Raw genomic sequence first — 23316 nt, forward strand, 5'->3', positions numbered from 1 at the left:
TTGTAATGATCACCCAGAAACAGTTGTGCATCTTTTTTGGCATTGTATGCATTTAAGAAAACTGTGGCAAGACATCAATGTAGGTTTATAATTGAACACATTTATGAAGATTTTACACTATTGTGGAGAGATATACTGTTTGGATTCTTTACATACAATAGAAATAAGCGGAATCATTTTTATGTAATTAATTTCATTATTCTTTTGGCCAAATTTCATATACACAAATGTACATTTACAAACAGAAAAACAAATTTTCGTACCCTACAAAAAGAAATTGAACTGTATTTTAAGACGGATAAAAGCTCTACTAACAAAAATTCTGTTAGAATTGTAAGTATATGCATGTCCCTTAAGGTCCTTGTGTAATTGTAATGTGATATTGTACCCCCTAGCTCGATTGTCTATTGTTTGTAATCTATGTATGCTTGTGTTCCCTCATGTGCTTTATGTATTGATTTGTTATTAATAAAAATAAAATTAAAATTAAAAGGTAGACATAAAAAATGTCAGCCTTTTGGGTTCTGCCATAGAGTTATATTACCAATGCCCATCCAAGAAGGCTCAAGGTCAATGGCCACAGATAAAATGACGTCAAATTACATTTTATGTACGGTAGCTTTGATTGGACTGATCATGTCAACATCTTACTTTCAAAGTCTTAGCTAGCAGTAATCATCATGAATCAAGTCGACAATCTACTGGCAAATCCTAATTAATCCTTGACATATGAAGAGAAATAATGAAGAGAAATTATAGATAAAATGTATCGGTGCTCATCGGCCATTGGACATAAAGATTACACAACAAGTTGGAAATCGCAAATTCAACGGAGCCATTAGGGTAACCTTTCAGATATACAGTGCCTTGCGAAAGTATTCGGCCCCCTTGAACTTTGCGACCTTTTGCCATATTTCAGGCTTCAAACATAAAGATATAAAACTGTATTTTTTTGTGAAGAATCAACAACAAGTGGGACACAATCATGAAGTGGAACGACATTTATTGGATATTTCAAACTTTTTTAACAAATCAAAAACTGAAAAATTGGGCGTGCAAAATTATTCAGCCCCTTTACTTTCAGTGCAGCAAACTCTCTCCAGAAGTTCAGTGAGGATCTCTGAATGATCCAATGTTGACCTAAATGACTAATGATGATAAATACAATCCACCTGTGTGTAATCAAGTCTCCGTATAAATGCACCTGCACTGTGATAGTCTCAGAGGTCCATTAAAAGCGCAGAGAGCATCATGAAGAACAAGGAACACACCAAGCAGGTCCGAGATACTGTTGTGAAGAAGTTTAAAGCCGGATTTGGATACAAAAAGATTTCCCAAGCTTTAAACATCCCAAGGAGCACTGTACAAGCGATAATATTGAAATGGAAGGAGTATCAGACCACTGCAAATCTACCAAGACCTGGCCGTCCCTCTAAACTTTCAGCTCATACAAGGAGAAGACTGATTAGAGATGCAGCCAAGAGGCCCATGATCACTCTGGATGAACTGCAGAGATCTACAGCTGAGGTGGGAGACTCTGTCCATAGGACAACAATCAGTCGTATATTGCACAAATCTGGCCTTTATGGAAGAGTGGCAAGAAGAAAGCCATTTCTTAAAGATATCCATAAAAAGTGTTGTTTAACGTTTGCCACAAGCCACCTGGGAGACACACCAAACATGTGGAAGAAGGTGCTCTGGTCAGATGAAACCAAAATTGAACTTTTTGGCAACAATGCAAAATGTTATGTTTGGCGTAAAAGCAACACAGCTCATCACACTGAACACACCATCCCCACTGTCAAACATGGTGGTGGCAGCATCATGGTTTGGGCCTGCTTTTCTTCAGCAGGGACAGGGAAGATGGTTAAAATTGATGGGAAGATGGATGGAGCCAAATACAGGACCATTCTGGAAGAAAACCTGATGTAGTCTGCAAAAGACCTGCGACTGGGACGGAGATTTGTCTTCCAACAAGACAATGATCCAAAACATAAAGCAAAATCTACAATGGAATGGTTCAAAAATAAACATATCCAGGTGTTAGAATGGCCAAGTCAAAGTCCAGACCTGAATCCAATCGAGAATCTGTGGAAAGAACTGAATACTGCTGTTCACAAATGCTCTCCATCCAACCTCACTGAGCTCGAGCTGTTTTGCAAGGAGGAATGGGAAAAAATGTCAGTCTCTCGATGTGCAAAACTGATAGAGACATACCCCAAGCGACTTACAGCTGTAATCGCAGCAAAAGGTGGCGCTACAAAGTATTAACTTAAGGGGGCTGAATAATTTTGCACGCCCAATTTTTCAGTTTTTGATTTGTTAAAAAAGTTTTAAATATCCAATAAATGTCTTTCCACTTCATGATTGTGTCCCACTTGTTGTTGATTCTTCACAAAAAAATAGTTTTATATCTTTATGTTTGAAGCCTGAAATGTGGCAAAAGGTCGCAAAGTTCAAGGGGGCCGAATACTTTCGCAAGGCACTGTAGTACAGTCCTCTCAGCCCCAGTCTAAGAGGTCTCTGCTAACCCTAAAAAGCCGGCCTGAACAACTGGTCTGTGGTCAGTTTTGCCTGCTGTGTAATATTTCTCCCTGATGATGTCACTTCCTCCACCCTGTGCAGGGCTGAGACTTTGAGAGTATTGACACGGCCGACTGTAACGATGACATCGGTCTGTTTGAGATCGAGCCCATGAACAAGATTGTGATCGGACGCAACGTTAGCATGTCCTCCATGGTCATGGGTAATCCTGAATGAATCTTGAATAATGACGAGTGAGAAAGTTAGACACACATATCATACCCCCCAAAAAATGCTAACCCCCCTACAGTATTTGTGTCTCCATCTTTCTCTCTGATCATTATTCTCAATCCATTCAGGATTACCATATTCAATTCTTATTATTTTTTACAATTTAATTAAGTGACTCCAAAATGACACAAAACATTACTCACCAATTAATTTCTATTGGGCACAAAATAATCTGAAACACAACCAAAACAAACAGCAAATGCATCCAACAAACGTGTAGTGACAAGCTTGACATAATCATTGCGTGCTATGAACATGGGACCAAATACTTTAATACACATAAGTTAATTTGTCCCAATACTTTTGGTCCCCTAAAATGGCGGGACAACAGTATGTAGAAAAAGTGCAGTAATTTCTAAACCGTTCACCCGATATGGATGAAAATACAGAGCCAAAACAACAACATCACTGTTCCAATACTTTTTGAGCTCACTAAGTTACAGTTGTCAGACTTAACTGTATGGTAAAATAATAATTTATGCAATGCCTTAATGCTTGTTCATCTGTGTAATGTACTGTGTGTTGAGAGTGTTTGCCCGTGCCTGTGTGTGTAGGTGAACCCTAGAGGAGGGACTGGTGGTGGTGGGCTTTCAGGACGGAGTGGTCTGTCTGCTGGAGCTCTACAACCCCCAGATCTTATGGGTGGTTGCCGGACGCAGTCTCTATGGCGAAGCTGAGCTCCTTCTCAAACAGACCTTCATACCCCACAATGCACCTGTGGCAGCCAACGGGTTCGGACTAGCGAGTGCCGCAGACTGTTGACCAATGTGAAATCAATCATTAGCTCACATCTATAGACAATCCACTTGTAGATCAAAAACCAACTGGATGGGTATAATAACTGTGGTGTATTGAGAAATGTATTATGTGTTAATGAGTTTAGATTTAAAATGGTTGCAAATAGCCAATGGGATTTGTATGCAGGGGTTCGGTTATTTGAATTAACAAATGACAATGGGGTTTCCGTTCTTGCATTGAAGTGATTGGATTACGAGATGCAAGGGCGGTAAAAGTTCAATGATGTATGGAAGAGTTGGGCTGAAGATACTGTAGAGTGCAGTCGACTGTAATGTGTTAAGGAGAACATTAAATAATCTCTGTTCCGGTTATTATAATTATGCCTCGGAGTCTTCAGTAAAAGAACCCAGCTTCTTAGGATGCGACAATAACCAATATCAATAAACCTCCCCTCCACAATCTCTCCTTCCCTCTCCAGAGCAGGGTTTCCTAAACTCGGTCCTGGGGACATCCCTAGGTGTACGTTTTGGTTTATGACTACACAGCTGATTCAAATAACCATATCATCGTCAAGCTTTGATTATTTGAATCCGCTGTGTAGTGCTAGAGCAAAAACCAAAACGTGCACCCAGGGGGGGCCCCAGGACTGAGTTTGGGAAACCCGGCTCTAGAGTATGGACTGTACTGTGTTCTTCATCACGGGGGACAGGTACGACCTTGACCGTGGCTTTGTCACAGTCCCAGGACATGTACAGGGGCTGGAGTGTTACCCCCAGTCTCGTCAGTCTGATCCTAGATCAGTGAAATATTGACAAAAGACAATGGCACGTGAGGTTAATAATAGTGATGGGAAGTTTGGCTCTTTTTACTGACTGTGATCTTTTCGACTCAAAATAAATAATCAGTCAAAATAAATAATTTGTATGACTAATTTAGTTCATTTGAGCCAGTAATTCCCAGAGCACGCAGAACACACTACCGGTGAACGATGAACTGAAAACTCAAGAGTCATAATTCTACAAGACTCTCGTTCACCATAGTCTCATTTGTGACTGAGACTTGTAAAAAAAAGTGTGCTTTAAACACTGTAGGCTACATTTGTTGATCGCTACAAATAAGATACTTTCCTGATACTTTTGAAACGAGGTCTAGTTGTGGCAGCAACCGGACTAGATTGTGAAAGACTCTTGGTGGAATGCATTGCTTGACTGCCGTGGGGTGATTAACACAATATCGTTCACGAACTGCAGCCCCACAAACGATTCATTCTTGAGTTCGAGTTTGTTGAACAGAGGCTGCATATTTTTGGGTTCTACAAAGCTGTGTCCATCATAACAGTAAATAATCAATGAATTGCAATTATTCTTTTCCATGCGATCAATTACCAGTTCTAAACATGTATGTTTCTAATCTATGCTGCCTGCAGCATGATCTACTTTCCTGTGGGCATATGTGACAGACATTTGTTTCCAGACCTGGAGGCCCAGAACCACAGCACCACCAACCACACCTCTGACACTTTACCTTCAGCAGCATCAAATTACGCATCAAGGTTTGGCCCTCACTGTCTGAGATTAACTGTACTGTAAACTTTAAACACAAACTAGAGATGTGTTTGTAAATATTTAAATGTCAGCGGGAGGAGGAGATTGCATTCAGGCAGGCTCTGAAGGAGAAAAGGCAGAGAGAGAGAGAGGCCCGGCTGAAGCAAGCCAAGGAGCAGGCCCGTGAGCCCACTGATGAGGAGCCGCAGGAGGAAAATGAGGAGGAAGAGTATGCAGTCTGGCAGTGTCAGGGCCTCCCCTCTGCAGCCATGCGACCTCCATGCAGGCCTCCTTGGCCCTCAGTCTCCACGACAACCAATACGGACAGCTGTGCTGAAGCTTTGATGGCCAGTTTGTCCTGACGACGGGGAGGACGTCAACATCTTCTCCTTCAGCCTGCTGCCCAGGAGGACCTGCTGAAAGCCCTGCAGCGCAGCAAGGCCAAAGACCCCTCACCATGGGTCAGTGGGATAGAGGGACAGTAAAGACATGAATAACACAAAATGGAGGGTCAGTTCTGTGGTTGACTGTGCATTGTTGTTGGTGAAACAGGTTGGCACAGGATATCAAGGACCCATCAGCATACAGGTGAGGGAGATTCCTAGTAGAGAGACAAACAACATACAAAGACACATCTGGCTAAAGGAAAACCAGTCCCTCTCTCTTTCCTATCTCCCTCTCTCTTTTTCATCCACTCCTCTATTGCTCTTTCTCTCCCTCCCTACCTCCAGATCCTCCTTGACATTTTCCCTCTCTCTGTAGCGTCGAGAAGGCTAAGCAGAAGTCGCAGATGGACCGTATGCATGGGGAGGCTGAGCTGAGGAAGGCTGAGAGATGTAAGAAGCTGGCTGAGCTGCAGAGTCAGTTTAAAAAGAGCCAGAAGAAAGACATGGAGGACAAACTAAACACCAGGCAGAGCAAGATGTGTGTGTGTGTGTGTGTGGTGTGTGTGTGTGTGTGTGTGTGTGTGTGTGTGTGTGTGTGTGTGTGTGTGTGTGTGTGTGTGTGTGTGTGTGTGTGTGTATGTGTATGTGTGTGTGTTTGTGTGTGTGTGTGTGTGTATGTGTGCACTCACCTGGTAGGGTGCCATTTCATATTTGCCCGTTGTTTCTTCCAGGTTCTGGGATTACCGTGGTAGCGTTCCAGAGTGACCAGAGCATCTCGACCTATCGTCTGCTGGCACTGTTCCAGAGGTTCCACGAGCTGAAACAGAGAGGGATGGCAGGGGGCTCTGGTACAGGAACGTTGGAGGAACAAAGCCGAGGCTGACAAAGACCGCTCCAACATCACAGGTAAGAGAAAGGGGGAGAGAAAGTGTGTGTGTATTATACCTACCTGTTACTGTTTATATAGCATAATGTGCGTGGCCCTGGCCAGCGGACCAGGAAGACCAAGGTGAGGAGGCTGTTCTTGCGGCTCGTCCAGGGGGCAGCAAGCCGCCAGGTAGAAAAACTCTGCAAAGCTATGTAGAAGGCAGAGTGAGCCCGGCTAAGACAGAGAAGAGGATGAAGGAGTGGGCTGAACTGTGAGTCTTATCATATGGCCTCTGGTGGAGTTTCCTAGTCCTTCAGAATCACTGTCTTCACTCTTCCCTACATGACTATCTCCATGTGACTCTGCGAATGATTTAATGACAATGATTTAAAATGAAATATGATAGAACCATACACATACAGTAACTAACTACTATCACATGTAGCATGAATATCCCCCCCAATAATTCAGTGGTATTGATGATTGTGCCAATCCTACCAACAGGGCCTGTAGCCGTGGCCAATAACCAGAGGAGGTGGGCCAGACTGCTGGAACAGCTAGATGCAGAGAGGAGGGAGGAGAGAAGGAGACCCCCTGCCCTACACCTGCAGCTAAAAAAGAGAAAGAGGGAGGTGGAGGAAGGAGCTGGGGTGACAGAGCTGGAGAAGGAGATAATGGAGTTGGAGGAGGTCAGGCTGCTGTATGAACAGGACTCCCTGCTGGAACAGGTCAGCCTTTCCCCTAGTTTACTTTCCAGGTGGGGTGCAAAGGCCCCAAAAGCAACATCCAGGCTCTCTGGCATCAAAATTGTCAACTGAAACCAAATCAAAATCATTCTTCTTCTCGCTCTGCCTCCATCCCATTCCCCTTCCTCCCTCCCTTCCCTTTTTCTCCTCTCAGATGTAATAGTCAGTGTGCTTGTTGCGTCAGGTAGTGATGGTAGGCTACATTACCTCCTCCACACTGATCCTCAACATGGGGGCCCCACAAGGGTGTTTCCTCAGTCCCCTCCTGTACACCCACGACTGAGCGGCCTCACACAGTTCCAACTCCATCATCAAGTTTGCTGACGAGATAGGAGGTAGGCACTCGGATGGTGTGGTGCTGATTGTGGACTTCAGGAGGAACCAGGTTGGGCACGCCCCCATCCTCATCAACGGGGTCGCCATGTAGACTGTCAAAAATGTCAAATTCCTCTGGGTACACATCTCAGATGACCTGAAATGGTCAAACCACACCTACACCGTGGTGAAGAAGGCACGGCAGCGACTCTTCAACCTCAGGAGGCTAAAGACATTTGGCCTCAGTGTTCTACAGGATACACACCCCCACACACATACATACATACAGTACAGTTGGAAAGTATTCACAACCTGTCACTTTTTCCACATTGTGTTACGTTATAGCCTTATTCTAAAATGGTATACGTATAATGTCCTCATTAATCTACACACAACACCCCATAGTGACAAAGCAAAAACTGTTTAATAACAACCAGATACCTTATTCACATAAGTATTCAGACCCTTTGCTATGAGACTCAAAATTTTGCTGAGGTGCATCCTGTTTCCATTGATCATCCTTGATGTTTCTACAACTTGATTGGAGTCCACCTGTGGTAAATTAAATTGATTGGACATGATTTGGAAAGGCACACACCTGTCTATATAAGGTCCCACAGTTGAGTGCATGGCAGAGCAACAACCAAGCCATGAGGTCAAAGGAATTGTCTGTCGTGCTCCGAGACAGGATTGTGTCAAGGTGCAGCTCTGGGGAAGGATACCAAAACAATTCTGCAGCATTGAAGGTCCTCAAGAACAGTGGCCTCCATTATTTAATTGAATAAGTTTGGAACCTCCTAGAGCTGGCTGCCTGGCCAAACTGAGCAATCGGGGCAGAAGGGCTTTGGTCAAGGAAGTGATGGTCACTCTGACATAGCTGCAGAGTTCATCTGTGGAGATGGGAGAACCTGCCAGAAGGACAACCATGTCTGCAGCACTCCACCAATCAGGCCTTTATGGTAGAGTGCCCAGACGTAAGCAACTCCCCAGGAAAAGATGCATGACAGCCCGCTTGGAGTTTGCCAAAAGGCACCTAAAGGACTCTGACCATGAGAAACAACATTCTCAGGTCTGATGAAACCAAGATTGAACTCTTTGGCCTGAATGCCAAGTGTCACATCTGGAGGAAACCAGGCACTGCTCATCACCTTCCCTAAGGTGAAGCATGGTGGGGGCAGGCATCATGCTGTGGGGATGTTTTGCAGGGACTGGGAGACTAGTCAGGATCAAGGGAAAGATGAATGGAGCAAAGTACAGAGAGATCCTCAGACTGGGGTGACAGTTCACCTCCCAACAGGACAACGACCCTAAGCTCACAGCCAAGACAATGCAGGAGTGGCTTTGGGACAGTTCTCTGAATATCCTTGAGTAGCCCAGCTTGTCCCTGGACTTTAACCAGATCGAACATCTCTTGAGAGACCTGAAAATAGCTGTGCAGCAAGAGGGACCTGATAATGCTTTGTCATTATGGGATAGTGTGTAGATTGATTTTGGGGGGGGGGACGATTTATTCAATTTCAGAAAAAGACTAACATAACAAAATATGGAATAGTGAAGGAGCTCGACTACTTTCCAAACTATTCTTCTGAGGCAGATTTGGGCCAAACTTTTTGGATTTGATTTATTTTTCTACTCAATTTCGTGGTATCCAATTGAGTTAGTCTTGTATCATCGCTGCAACTCCAGTACGGACTCGGGAGAAGCGAAGGTCGAGTGCCGTGCATTCTCCGAAACACAACCCAACCGCACTGCTTCTTGACGCAATGCCCACTAAACCCGGAAGCCAGACGCACCAATGTCAGACGAAACACCCTACACCTTGCGACAAGGACATCCCTGCCGGCTAAACCCTCCCCTAACCCGGACGACGCTGGGCCAATTGTGTGCCGCCCCATGGGTCTCCCGGTCGCGGCCGGATGCAAGAGCCTGGACTCGAACCTAGACTCTCTAGTGGCACAGCGGGAGGCTGATTTCGGCTTAACTTGCACTTATATCTGAGGCTTTGTCTCTATTCAGACCATAAGCAGTTTTCAGTGTAATAACCTATCGAAGTACATAACAAGCTATTGCGTGCTTTGAGCTGCCCAGAGGCAAGCACAGAAGAAACGGGCGAGGCTTTCGTGAAGGGAGGGCAATAGTCACGTAACCAATGACGTCAGGTGAGCCAGGAGATTCGTCATTTAAACCCAGGCGGGAAAGTAGAAGTCTATATTGAAAGTGTCCGTCCCGTTTTGTTTCAGGTTGTGGGGTAAAAAAAAAAGTTTAACATGGTGAGGACGAAGGCAGACAGTGTCCCCGGAACTTATAGGAAAGGTAATGTTCTACAATCAACTTGAAGTTGTTACTTATTTTGATTCATAACATGCTAGCTAACGTTAGTTAAATGGTTATTCATTGTACCAAACTGGAATCGCTAGCTACTGTAGCTAGTGAGTTTTGTGACGATAATTGCAACCCCTGCATTCTTATTTTGGAACAACTAACTGCTAATATTCGATTTTAGTGATTAGCTAGCTAACTAGATGGCTTGATTGACTGGGTAAGATGTCTCCCGCCAATTCAATAGAATTGTGAACACAGATGGCGCTCATGCTAACCCAGACGCGTTCGTACTCGGTTTTTGTGCCGGATTTGATTGTTACCTTAACGTTATTAAACGTGTTTACAACGAAAGACTGGATTAAAAAAAACGTGGTAGTCAAGTGTCTTTTTGGAGTATTTTCGTTAGCCAACTAGCTACTTGTTATTCATTATCCTCAATCTGGCGCCAATTTCACCGCCCAAACAAACCAGTCACACAAACTTGTCGGTGAAGATTACTTTGCTACTACTCTACACTAACTCTGCATTTCAATACACGGATTTTGCTTAATAAAATTACTTGATAACTAACACACTTATCCATTTTCAGCTGTGGCTGCATCTGCACCCAGGAAGTCATTGGGTGCCTCGAGTTCTGCAAATGCATCAAGCGGCTCTCAAGCAGGCACGCCTGGTGAGTCATGATTTCATTCAGGCTTAAAGTTTAAATGGTCTAAAAGCCCATATTTCCATGTAAGCTAGATACCTACATAACCATTTTTAGTAGATGGCTAACAACTATTGCCTCCGAATGCATTTCTTTCTCATGTGTCCAAGTGGTGAGTAGTCATGGCAGATATTCGTCTAAATTGTGAATTGTAATGCTGGCATTGTTTTACAGCGAAAAGTAAATTTGCTGGAGGGAATCCTGTGTGTCCTCGGCCCACCCCAACTTGGCAAAAAGGCATTGGGGATTTCTTTGGTGGGCCCTGCAGGGAGCCTGAAAAAGAGAACCAGCTCCCCCAGTCAGATGATGAAGAGGCTGGAGGCAGTGGAGTGTCCAAGGCATCGAAGTACATTTGAATTCTATTAAGCTTAGTTTTAGAGCCAGTCCAAAAGCATCCCTGAAATGCCTACCTCTTTAGTGCTTGCAGATCTGGAGGAAGTGGTGTATGTTCTCAAACATTTTCATTAGAATCTGTTCCAAAAACGTTGCCAAAGTTACTAATATTAAGAACTCATTCTGATACTTTAATATATTGCATTGGTCTGTTCTCCATAGATAACTTGGCAATGTTTTTGCAACAGATTCTGGGGATTAATATTTTTTGTACTCTGGTTTATTTGCCGAAGCAGAATCACTGGGAAATATGTGCATTTTGTTTCTGTAAAAATGTTATCTAAGTTTGAAGGCTCATCTGGCTGTTCGTGATCCTTTGTAAGTGTGTATGTACGTTGGGTGATGTGCCAGGTTTCACATTTTCAGGGTACATCTATGAATTTAACTGTGCTGCAGAGCCTGTTCAAATGTGATTATGGGGCAAACATTGCTGTCCCATCTAATGTCAACCACTCACCTTTCAGATCCAGACCACTGCCTGCTGAAGATGAGGATGCTGATGAATGAGCTTTACCAATCGTGTCCCAATTAAAAAGCCATTGCTTCTAGTACTTGAATGGGCTGGCAGATTTTGTGTATATAATTGATGAATTTGTGGTTTTTGTACAGAAGTTTAATAAACCTTTTTTTGTATGCCTGATTCCATTACCTTTTTTGTTACTCTTCCTGTTTACAATACCTAATCTATTTTCTCAATCTAAATTGCACTTAGGTTTTCTGTGCTAACAATGATTCTTTTGTTATTTAAAAGCCATGATGGTAGAATTAGCAAATGTATCTGTGGATTCCCTGCCTGTCCAACAACTATGGCAATCATGCCCCTAATTTATTAGCCAATATTTTTCTCGTCATATGGGTAACTTCTACATACCAGTAGATGGTGCTAGATCATTAAGAATATCAAAATGTTGGGAACAGGATGTAATGCATACTTCTACATCAATGAAATGGGACAAATAAGCACCCACCTTAAAAGATTCACTCACCTTTTTGTTGGTTAATTGTAATGGGGATGACTGCCTCAGCAATGCTTGATGTTGGTTAGTGTTCCGTGATTAGACTACCTGCACTTTGTCCAATTTCTATGAGTGGTGGCCCTCAGTTCTCCCTATATTTTATTTTACCTTTTAACTAGGCAAGTCCGTTAAGAACAAATTATTTTTAATGACTGCCTAGGAACAGTGGGTTAACTGCCTGTTCAGGGGCACCCTTCCGGGTATTAGTCCAACGCTCTAACCACTAGGCTACCCTGCCGCCCCATGTTTAAATGCTTGACCTTTTGTACAGTAAGGTGAACCTCCAGTGCTACATGTTTGGTCAATACCATGAGATTTTCAACCAGTATCAGGAAAGGTTGGTGGAACCAGTTGAGAAGTGCCAAATGTGACACATTATACGCAAGGTCACTTGTAGTACAGTGCCCCTGGAGCAAATTAGGGTTAAGTGCCTTGCTCAAGGGCACACTGACAGTTTTACACCTTGTTAGCTCGTATTCAAACCAGCGACCTTTCGAATACTGGCCCATGCTCTAACCGCAAGGCTACCTGCCGCCCATAAAGCACATTGACCTGTAATTTCCATGATGACAATGTTCTATCAGGATACACTTGGAATTTTCTCGCAGGATGTTGGAGCAACACTTCCGGGACCATTTTTTACAGAGACTGAAGAGGAAGCGAGACACTCCATATGTTTTATTCCGTTTAAATGAACGTAAGTATACAAGACCCCTCTGCTATTGCATTGGCGTCTACGGGAGACACCCTGTTAAACCGGAACTCACCGCTTTTTTTCAATGGTAAACAGCCGGAGTGAGCTATCTTCGTTTATGCACCATCTTTGATTTTTATATCAGTGGAGGCGAACTGAAGAGGGCTCTGGGATGCTAACTGAAAACACCAATTGACGTCGCTTCCTCGTTTCTGGCGTAATTGCTACACGGAAAATAAATGACTAAATGCATCCAGGACCACATTGAAAGTAAGTAACATTTCCACAAGCTAAAATTGGCTAACAGCTAACACTAGCTTATCTGCGTTTTCTGAACGCCGCCTAGGCTAGGTTTAGCTAGTAGCAGCTAGCTAGCTAGCTAGCAACTTGCTGGCCTGAATTGAAGACGTTGCCTGGACAATTACCTTTAGCCAGCTACTGTAGTTAGCTAACGATCCACCTACCCAGGCTAGAGAGCGTTGGACCACAAGGAAATGCATTCACTGTTTTTGTTTGTGTCTGTGGTGCAGACAGTACGATACATGGTATGTAATGGGATTGTGAGTGGTTGACTAACGTTAGTGTTTGTTGTCTGTCAAATGCGAGTTTCCGTCATTAGTTAACGACTGTAGTTAGCGAACGTTAACTGGTGATCCAGCTAGGAGGATAATGACTAAAATTGCTAGGTTATCTAATGAAGGACACGGGGACGCTCGTTTTTCACAAGTGGTTATCTATGTCCAGTAATCTGGCACGTTACTCTAACCCATGTCAGAACCAAGCTAGCCAGGTGTCTGAGTTTGTTTTGTGTCTATTAGGGCTACTACTCTTCCAAAATTAAGGCAGTTATACAGTTATAAAAACATTTACAATACATTCACCACAGATTACACAAAACATTAAGTGTGTTACGTCAGGCCCCTACTCTACTAGTTTAATTGAGGTGTCAATCAAAAATGCATCTGTTGACCAATGGGTCAACAATCAATTGTTAATTGTGTAGGTAATCCTCTAAAACAGTGGTTCCCAAACTTTTTATTGTCCCGTACCCCTTCAATCATTCAACCTCCAGCTGCGTACCAGGGTCAGCGCACTCTCAAAAGTAGTTTTTTGCTTTCATTGGAAGCCTGCCACACACACTATATAATACATTTATTAAACATAAGAATGAGTGGGTTTTTGTCACAACCTGGCTCGTGTGAAGTGACAAAAAGCTCTTATAGGACCAGGGCACAAATAATAATAATCAATCATTTTGCTCTTTATTTTGCCATCTTACATATCAAGCTTTATTTGTTAAATCAAAAATTGTGAATAACTCACCACAGGTTAATGAGAAAGGTGTGCTTGAAAGGATGCACATAACTCTGCAATGTTGGGTTGTATTGGAGATAGTCCGTCTTAAATCATTTTCTACACACTGTCTGTGCCTGTATTTAGTTTTCATGCTTGCGAGGGCCGAGAAGCCACTCTCACATAGGTACGTGGTTGCAAAGGGCATCAGTGTATTAACAGTGCGATTTTTCCAAGGCCGTATACTTTGAGCGCAGCCCAATCCAGAAATCTGGTTGTCTGTAAGCTTGAGTTAATTGCACACCAAAAATCATACAATGATGGAAAGACCTGTGTTGTCCTTGTCAATGCAGACAGAGTAGAGTAGAGCTCCAACTTCTTAATCATAGCCTCAATTTTGTCCCGCACATTGAATATAGTTGCATTGAGTCCCTGTAATCCTAGATTCAAATTATTAATTTGAGTAAAAACATCACCCAGATAGGCTAGTTGTGTGAGAAACTCGTCATCATGCAAGCGGTCAGACAAGTGAAAATGATGGTCAGTAAAGATGACTTTAAAAATAATGTGTCAGTACTTTGCCCCTTGATATTCAGCGCATTTCTGTATGTTGTAAAAGCGTTACATGGTCACTGCCCATATCTTTGCATAGTGCAGAAAATACACAGGAGTTCAGGGGCCTTTCTTTAACAAATGAACTATTTTCACTGTAGTGTCCAAAACGTCTTTCAAGCTGTCAGGCATTCCTTTGGCAGCAAGAGTCTCTCAGTGGATTCTGCAGTGTACCCAAGTGGCGTCGAGAGCAACTGCTTGCACGCGTGTTACCACTTCCCTATGTCTCCCTGTCATGGCTTTTGCGCCATCAGTACAGATACCAACGCATCTTGACCACCAAAGTCCATTTGATGTCACAAGGCTGTCTTGTACTTAAAAATATCCTCTCCTGGTTTGCAGAAGATGTCTTCCTTAATTGACCTCCCATAAATGTAATGGACATATACCATGTCTGTTGATTCATCCAGCTGTAACGCATAGAATTCACTGGCTTTGGTGCGATGCAATAATTGTTTCAAAACATCTCCTGCCATGTCACTGATGTGTTGTGAAAGTGTTGTTTGAGGAAGACATTGTCTGTATAGTTTTTATGGCCTTTTCCCCCAGCATTGTCCCAGCCATATCCGCGGCAGCAGGAAGAAATAAGTCCTCCACAATAGTATGGGGCTTGCCTCTCCTAGCCACTCTGTAGCTCACCATATAAGACGCTTCTAGCCCCTTCTTATTAATGGTATCTGTTGCTTTTATACATGTCTTACTACTCGAAAGTCATATTAATTCTCGCTCAAAAAACTCCCGTGGTTTATTTTTCAAATTGGCATGTTTTGTTTCTAAATGTCTACGCAACAGTGAAGGTTTCATCGAGTTGTGAGATAGTACTTTTGCACATATAACACACAGTGGCTGAGGAAATGCACTACTCCCAATATAAGTGAACCCCAAATCAATGTAGTTCTCATCATATTTGTACCTCTTCGATGGTCCAATGTCCCTGTCTGTTGTTCAGTGCTTTCCCGGGTAAGGGGGCAGTAGCTCTTCGGCTGCATCAAATTCACAACTGGCAGGGTCTGTAGTCATTTAGGCATGTTGCCTTTCTGTTCTTGGGCACAGGGACTATGGTGGTCTGCTTGAAACATGTTGGTATTACAGACTGAAAGGAGAAGGAAAGCGGCTACGGAAAGCGTGATCACACAGTCCCGGAACAGCTGATGCTGTCATGCATGCCTCAGTGTTGTTTGCCTCGAAGCGAGCATAGAAGTGATTTAGCTCGTCTGGTAGGCTCGTGTCACTGGGCAGCTCGCGGCTCTGCTTCCCTTTTCCCTTTGTAGCCACATAAGACGAGCGTCGGAGCTGGTGTAGTATGATTCAATCTTAGCCCTGTATTTACGCTTTGCCTGTTTGATGGTTCGTCGCCGGGCATAGCAGGATTTCTTGTAAGCTTCCGGGTTAGAGTCCCACTCCTTGAAAGTGGCAGCTCTACCCTTTATCTCAGTGTGAATGTTGTCTGTAATCCATGGCTTCTGGTTGGGGTATGTACGTACAGTCACTGTGGGGACGACGTCCACACTGCACTTATTGATAAAGCCAGTGACTGATGTGGTGTACTCCTCAATGCCATCGGAAGAATCCCGGAACATGTTCCAGTCTGTGATAGCAAAACAGTCTTGTAGTTTAGCATCTGTGTCATCTGGCCACATTTAACATGTTGATTGATATTTGTTACAACTGATTTGTTTCCCTGCATTAAAGTCTCTGGCCACTAGGAGTGCCACCTCTGGGGGAGTGGTTTCCTGTTTGCTTATTTCCTTATTCAGCTGCCTGGGTGCGGTATTAGTGCCAGCATCTGTCTGTGCTGGTAAATAAACAGCCACGAAAAGTATAGCTGAACTCTCTAGGCAAGTAGTGTGGCCTGCAAATTATCACAATACTTCAGGCGAGCAAAATCTAGAGACTTCCTTAGATTTTGTGCACCAGCGTTTACAGATATGTACAGATCGCCCCCCCCCCCCCCCTGTTCTATCTTGCCGGTGCAGCGTATATCCCGCTAGCTGAATATCCATGTCGTCATTCAGCCACAATTCCGTGAAACATGGGACATCAAACTGTAATTTCCTGTTGGTAGGATATTTGTGATTGTACCTCCTCTAGTTTAATATTTGTCTAATATTGTCCAATGATTGCACATTTGCAAGTAGTAGTCCAAACCTAATTTCTTTCATCGTGTCAACTTTTTTAATTTTAATTTTACCTTTATTTAACTAGGCAAGTCAGTTAAGAACAAATTCTTAGTTTCAATGACGGCCAGGAACTGTGGGTTAACTGCCTGTTCAGGGGCAGAACGACAGATTTGTACCTTGTCAGCTCGGGGGTTTGAACTTGCAACCATCCGGTTACTAGTCCAACTCTCTAACCACTAGGCTACCCTGCCGATGCTCAATTCTGTGCCAGAAGTAAGGCTACCCGACATGAATGCTCACTTTCCAGTTGAACTCGTAATCTTTCTTATCAAATCTGCAGGACATAAAACAATATAGAGCCAAGAGTAAGATGGATATCATTTGAGTCGTGTGTGTGATTTTTGACCCTCCCTTTGTTAAGGGACACATTTTTCCATTTATGTTAGTCACATGTCTGTGCAACTTGTTCAGCTTGTCTCAGTTGTTGAATCTTGTTATGTTCATACAAATATTTGCTCATGTTAAGTTTGAAAATTAACTCAGTTAATTAACATGTGAGGACGTTTCTTTTTTTGCTGAGTGTGTTGTGTTGTGTGTGTGTGTTGTGTTATAATAAACTGGATGGGCCGAGCCCTGAATGTCGATCGGCTGACAGCCATGTTTTACTGCTCTAATTACGTTGGTAACCAGTTTATAATAGCAATAAGGCACCTTGGTGGTTTGTGATAAATGGCCAATATATACCACGGCTAACGGCTGTGTCCAGGCACTCCACGTTGTCGTGTTAAGAACAGCCCTTAGCCGTGGTATATATTGGCATTAGACCACACCTCCTCGGGCCTTATTGCTTAAGTATACCTTTTTTTCGTATTAATTAGAAATTCATGTTTTTTTTTTAATAAGATTCCTCACAAAAACAAGCGTATCTCTGTGAAATATCAATGGAATACTGAGCATATACCAAGCTTTTTATTTTGAAAGGGGGACCACAAAATGTAAAATCCTCAAGTTGTTACAAAAAGCCTGCGCCGCGATAGATGGGTTGGCTGACAATGTCACAAACTAAGTGTGCGCTGCCATGGGGCAGAAGTCAGTCAGCCTGTTGTGATTTTTGATGGCAGATTGCTAGCAAGGATGACAAGAAACTTCATGTGGGGATTATATGTGGCTCAATCGGCTTGTTTCACCATGTTATTGATACTATGTCTTGTGTTGTTTTGACTGATTTCATGTCAAGGCTAATATGTCAATTTGCTAGCTGGCTAACCAACAACTGTAACGATGTAGTTGAGACGAGTGGTAGTTGTGCACATTTATTTACATTTTCAATCAACATTGGGGACGGAATATGCATGTTGTAAACAACCTAAGCCAACGCCAGCTGATTTGCCCATTGTTGCACGTGTGTAATTTGTGTTGCTAAACAATCAACCCAGAAGATCTATTATGTAAATAAATACTACGTTTTGGACATTAGGTTAAAGACCGGTTAAAGACCCCACTGAATGATTCAGAACATGAGTAATCATATTCGTATTGGTAAAATGAGTTTATCTTCCTTACATAACACGCGTTGGGGAAGTATTTTTTTCACCCACTTTGGGCAGAGTGGGCTAGCAGCTGTGTGAGCGAAACAGCACCCCTCTGTTTTCAATTGGCAAAATTAGCAAATTTAGGCATGACATGTCAGCAACTAATACTGAGGCTACACATCTAAGTATAACTGATCAAATTTATAGAAGACAAGCATTGTAATTGTGACTTCTGTAAAGTGAGTGTGGAAGAGGTGAAAAAATTGTCAACAATGACAAGCCACCGTGGTCTGACAACTTGGATGGAAAATTACTGAGGGTAAATAGCGGACGATATTGCCGCTCCTATTTGCCATATCTTCAATCTAAGCTTACTATTTTTCATTTAGGCCCCCAAGTTCTCTGAGCAATTATTTTGGCACATAAGATTGTAAACACTAGGAAATCAGCTCCATCCTCAGAAATACAGTGTAGACATTGTTAATGTTGTAAATGACTATTGTAGCTGGAAATGGCAGGTCCAATAGGTTCACCACTGAGTAAACGTCTATAATAGATATTAATGTTTTAAGAAAGGAATGCGTGTGCGCGCGTGTGTGTGTACAGACACACACACATTTGGCCTGGCGAACTGGTTTTATGCGCTTACCGAATGGAAGCTGATACGTTTATTTTAATTTTTTATGTTTAAACTCCGCTGGTCTCGGGAAGAAATTACGAGTCATCACTGTCTGAGACCGAGTCAAGACTGAGTACAAATGTATTCGAGACACTTAAAACGTGGTCTCGAGACCGGACTCGACTGGTTTTCTCCTGTGCCTCTCCTCTCCTCTACTACCACACTGGTAACTTGAATAAGCAATTTCATAAATGTGTCAACATAGGAATCACAGAAATTGGGTGTTAACCATTACCCCTCTAGTGCAGGGATCATCACCTAGATTCAGCCACAGGCCTATCATTTTTTGACAGGATGGAGTTGGATACTGTAGATACGCCTCACAAGTCCTCAACTGGCAGCTTCATTAAATAGAACACACACCCGTCTCAACGTCAACAGTGAAGAGGTGACTCCGGGATGCTGGCCTTCTAGGCAGAGTTGCAAAGAAAAAGCCATATCTCAGACTGGCCAAAAAAAAGAAAAGATTAAGATGGGCAAAATAACACACACTGGACAGAGATATGGCTTTTTCTTTGCAACTCTGCCTAGAAGGCCAGCATCCCGGAGTCACCTCTTCACGGCTGGCTGTTAAATGTACATAGAGGGCTAACATTTATATACATGTCAATCTGTCATGGCTCGAACTAGAGGAGAGATTGACTTCATCTTTACTTGCTTTTGTAAGAAGTATTGACATGCTGAAACCACCTAGCTTTCTGTTTTTAAACAACTAGCACACAGCTCGGACACCCATGCAGATTTGCCACCAGAGGTCTCTTCACAACCCCCAAGTCCAGAACAGGCTATGGGAGGCACACAGTACTACATAGACCCATGGCTACATGGAACTCGGGTAACTGACGCAAGCTGTAGAATCACCTTATGGAACAGCTGGGACTGTGAAGAGACACACACACAGGCACACTCATACATATGCTAACACGCACTCTACACACACGTACACATGAATTTTGTATTGTAGATAGGGCTGGGCATAATGACGATGTATCTCGTGACGATAAACGTTTTTATATCGTTTCATATTATGGTCTTTTGTTTATTTCTTTGTTGCAAATCGCAATCTTTACGACAATATTTTACGTTAATTGGACGACGCTTTGTTCTTGTGGAAGGAAATTTGCAACACAAACAAACATGGAGGAGAGTGAACACAGACGTTGCATGAGGCTTTTCCCCACAGCACACCATATGGCAAAGAATTTCAAAAATGGAAGGAGATAACAGCTGCCGTTACAACTTACATCTGCAAAGACATGGCCCTAATTTACACGGTCCAGAAATGGGGGTTTCGTGAGTTGTTGCTAACGCTCGACCCAAGGTACCAAATGCAAATTGATGTGTCACATATTATTGCCAAAATAACATGTAAGCTCCAACATTTTTAGGCCTAACATTTATTTTGTTTGTTACTATAGTTGAAGTGTTTTCTATTGACCTTTTTTAGATTTTATACATTAATATTTAATATTGTTACTTGCTTAATTGAAAATTTGCACAAAGATTCTAAATAAAAGGAGAAATAATAAAATATTATTTGATGACTTTAATTCAAAATGTAATAAGCAATAGGCATAACATGTGGTCATTTTATATAAACTATTTATTCATTGAATTTACAGAAAATGTGCTATATTGTGATATGTATCGTTATCAGGATATTATATTTTGGCCATATCGCCCAGCCCTAATTGTAGATATGTGGTAGTAGAGCAGTGGCCTGAGGGCACGTCATGTCATATATTTTAAGGATCTTCATTAGCTGCCTTGGCAGCAGCTAATAGGGATCCTTAATAAATACAAACCTCTCATGGCTATTTTAGGGATGTGGCAATCCTCTGAGTAAAACATACGTTCACCTCTTTTTTTTGTTGATACAGTGCATTCGGAAAGTGTTAAGACCCCTTCCCTTTTCCACATTTTGTTACGTTACACACTTTTTCTAAAATGGATTAGGTACATTTGTTTTCCCTTGCCAATCTACACACACTACCCCATAATAGACAAGCAAAAATACCTTATTTACATAAGTATTCAGACCCTTTGCTATGAGACTCAAAATTGAGCTCATGTGCATCCTGTTTCCATTGATCATCCTTGATTTTTCTACAACTTGATTGGTGTCCACAGGTGGTAAATTAAATTGATTGGACATGATTTGGAAAGGCACACACCTGTCTATATAAGGTCCCACAGTTGACCGTGCATGGCAGAGCAAAAACCAAGCCATGAGGTCGAAAGGAATTGTCCGTAGAGCTCCGAGACAGGATTGTGTCGAGACATAGATCTGGGGAAGGGTACCAAAAAATGTCTGCAGCATTGAAGATCCCCAAGAACACAGTGACCTCCATCATTCGTAAATGGAATAAGTTTGGAACCACCAAGACTCTGCCTAGTGCTGGCCGCCTGGAAAAAATTAGCAATCTGGGGGGGGGAGGTCCTTTTGTCAGGGAGGTGACCAAGAACCCGATGGTCACCCTGACAGAGCTCCAGAGTTCCTCTGTAGAGATGGAGAGAGATGCACTTGGAGTTTGCCAAAAGGCACATAAAGGACTCTTAGACCATGAGAAACAAGATCCTCTGGTCTGATGAAACTAAGATTTGTGGAAAAGGTGAAGGGGTCTGAATACTTTCCGAATGCACTGTATAAGTGAATTTGTCCCAATACTATTGGGCTCCTAAAATGTGGGGAGGACTATGTACAAGAAGTTGTGACATTTTTTAAATTGTTCACCCGATATGGATGAAAATACCCTCAAAATAAAGCTTACGGTCTTCACTTACCTCCTAGTCATTGTATAATTTCAAATCCAAGTGCTGGAGTACAGGGCCAAAACAACAACAACAACAACAAATGTGTCACTGTCCCAATACTTTCAGAGTTCACTGTACCCAGCTATGGAGGAACTTTGAACGTCCGAGAGTTGGCCCGATGCCGGGGCTAGCTCAACACCCTGGACCAGATGTAGCTAACAAACTTAGGTGAATTCAAAAACTGCCTGCTACTAATGACCAGAAGCTAAGATATGCATATTATTAGTATTTGGGTAGAAAACACTGAAGTTTCTACCACTGTTTGAATCATGTCTGTGAGTATAACATAACTTATTTGGCAGGTGAAACCCCGAGGACAAACCATTTGAAGTCACTCTCTTTTCAATGGGTTTTCATTGGGAATCCAAATTCTTGCAGTTCCTATCGCTTCCACTGGATGTCAACAGTCTTTAGAAATTGGTTGAGGTTTTTTCTTTGAGAAATGAAGAAGTAGCACTGTTCAGAATGAGGCTAGAGGGAAGTGTAATCTTTGTTAGAGGCGCGTGACCTGAAAGCTAGCTACACATTGTTTTCTTCTGGTATTGAACACAGTATATCCCCTCTTAAAGTTGATTGATTATTTACATAAAAAAATACCTACAGTTGTATTAGAAAGTAGTTTGAGATGTTTGGACAAAGTTTACAGATAACTTTTGTAGTCATGTTGCGCGAGTTGGAACCAGTGTTTTTCTGGATCAAACGCGCCAAATAGACATTTTGGATATATATTGATGGAATTAATCGAACAAAAGAACCATTTGTGATGTTTATGGGACATATTGGAGTGCCAACAGAAGAAGCTCGTCAAAGTTAAGGCATAAAATATCTTGATTTCTGCATTTTGTGTTGCGCCTGGAGGGTTGAAATATGGTCTGTGTTTGTTTGCTTTCGCCATAAAGCCTTTTTGAAATCTGAGACGTTGGCTGAATTCACAACACGTGTAGCTTTAATTTGGTGTATTGCATGTGTGATTTCATCAAGTTGTTATAGTAATTTATTTGAATTTTGCGCTCTGCATTTTCACTGGATGTTGGCCAGTTGGAACACCAGCGTCCCACATATCCCAGAGAGGTTAATAAAATCCACTGTGAAATGTGATCGCTATAGTATCCTTAACTAGCTGGCAGGCAGACACTGGAAGGAGATGTTTTTGAGTGACAGTGAGTGCTTTGTATAGGCACTTGGATTTCGCTTTTTTGTTGGACTGAGTAAAATGCATGTGACGTAAAATAACATTAACCGGTTCCCATGCTTTTATTTTAAAAGCTCTGAAGTCTCCCGAGTGACGCAGTGGTTTAAGGCACTGCTTTGCAGTGCTTGAGGCGTCACTACAGACCTGGGTTTGATCCCAGGCTGTGTCAAAGCCGGCCGTGACTGGGCGACCCATGAGGCGGTGCACAATTGGCCCTGCGTCGTCGGGTTATGGGCTGGGCGCCTGTAAGCGGACTTCGGTCGCCAGCTGGACGGTGTTTCCTCTGACACGTTGGTGTGGCTGTCTTCCGGGTTAAGTAAACAGTGCGGCTTGGCAGGGTCGTGTTTCGGGGGACACGAGGCTCTCAACTTTCACCTCTACCGAATCCGTAGGGGAGTTGCAGCGACATGACAAGACTATAATTATCAATTTAGATATCACGAAATTTGGGAGGAAAAAGTGGCACAAGTACAAAAAACAAAAAATTGTTGTGTTCCAGAACACTGGAGATCAAATCTTTTGAAACCGTCCT

The 23316-nt window shown here is 42.7% G+C and overlaps 2 protein-coding genes across 11 annotated transcripts in view; both read left to right on the top strand.

Moving 5' to 3' along the window:
• The first annotated feature begins 9285 nt into the window (after window positions 1-9285).
• Window positions 9286-11472, top strand: LOC110522455 (PCNA-associated factor). 2 transcript variants are annotated; one of them, XM_021600877.2, is made up of 5 exons: window positions 9286-9570; window positions 9652-9724; window positions 10323-10406; window positions 10614-10785; window positions 11297-11472. In XM_021600877.2, exons 2-5 carry the CDS (start codon window positions 9679-9681, stop codon window positions 11337-11339), a joined length of 345 nt encoding a protein of 114 aa, XP_021456552.1. In that variant the 5' UTR covers window positions 9286-9570; window positions 9652-9678; the 3' UTR covers window positions 11340-11472. The 2 variants fall into 2 exon arrangements, with proteins under 2 accessions (XP_021456552.1, XP_021456542.1); XM_021600867.2 differs by having other exon boundaries at window positions 9567-9724.
• A 968-nt stretch (window positions 11473-12440) lies between these two features.
• Window positions 12441-23316, top strand: part of LOC110522465 (casein kinase I) — a 59275-nt gene continuing 48399 nt past the window's right edge. For 4 of the 9 annotated variants that reach the window (XM_036977215.1, XM_036977210.1, XM_036977218.1 and 1 more), the window contains exon 1: window positions 12479-12812. The gene's annotated coding sequence lies outside the window, so the exon portion shown is untranslated. Of the gene's footprint in view, window positions 12813-23316 lie in introns of all 9 variants that reach the window. The other 5 variants (XM_036977204.1, XM_036977225.1, XM_036977214.1 and 2 more) reach the window with 3 other exon arrangements.

Source organism: Oncorhynchus mykiss, chromosome 1 (genome assembly GCF_013265735.2).
Source record: "Oncorhynchus mykiss isolate Arlee chromosome 1, USDA_OmykA_1.1, whole genome shotgun sequence".
Classification (NCBI taxonomy): Eukaryota; Metazoa; Chordata; class Actinopteri; order Salmoniformes; family Salmonidae; genus Oncorhynchus; species Oncorhynchus mykiss.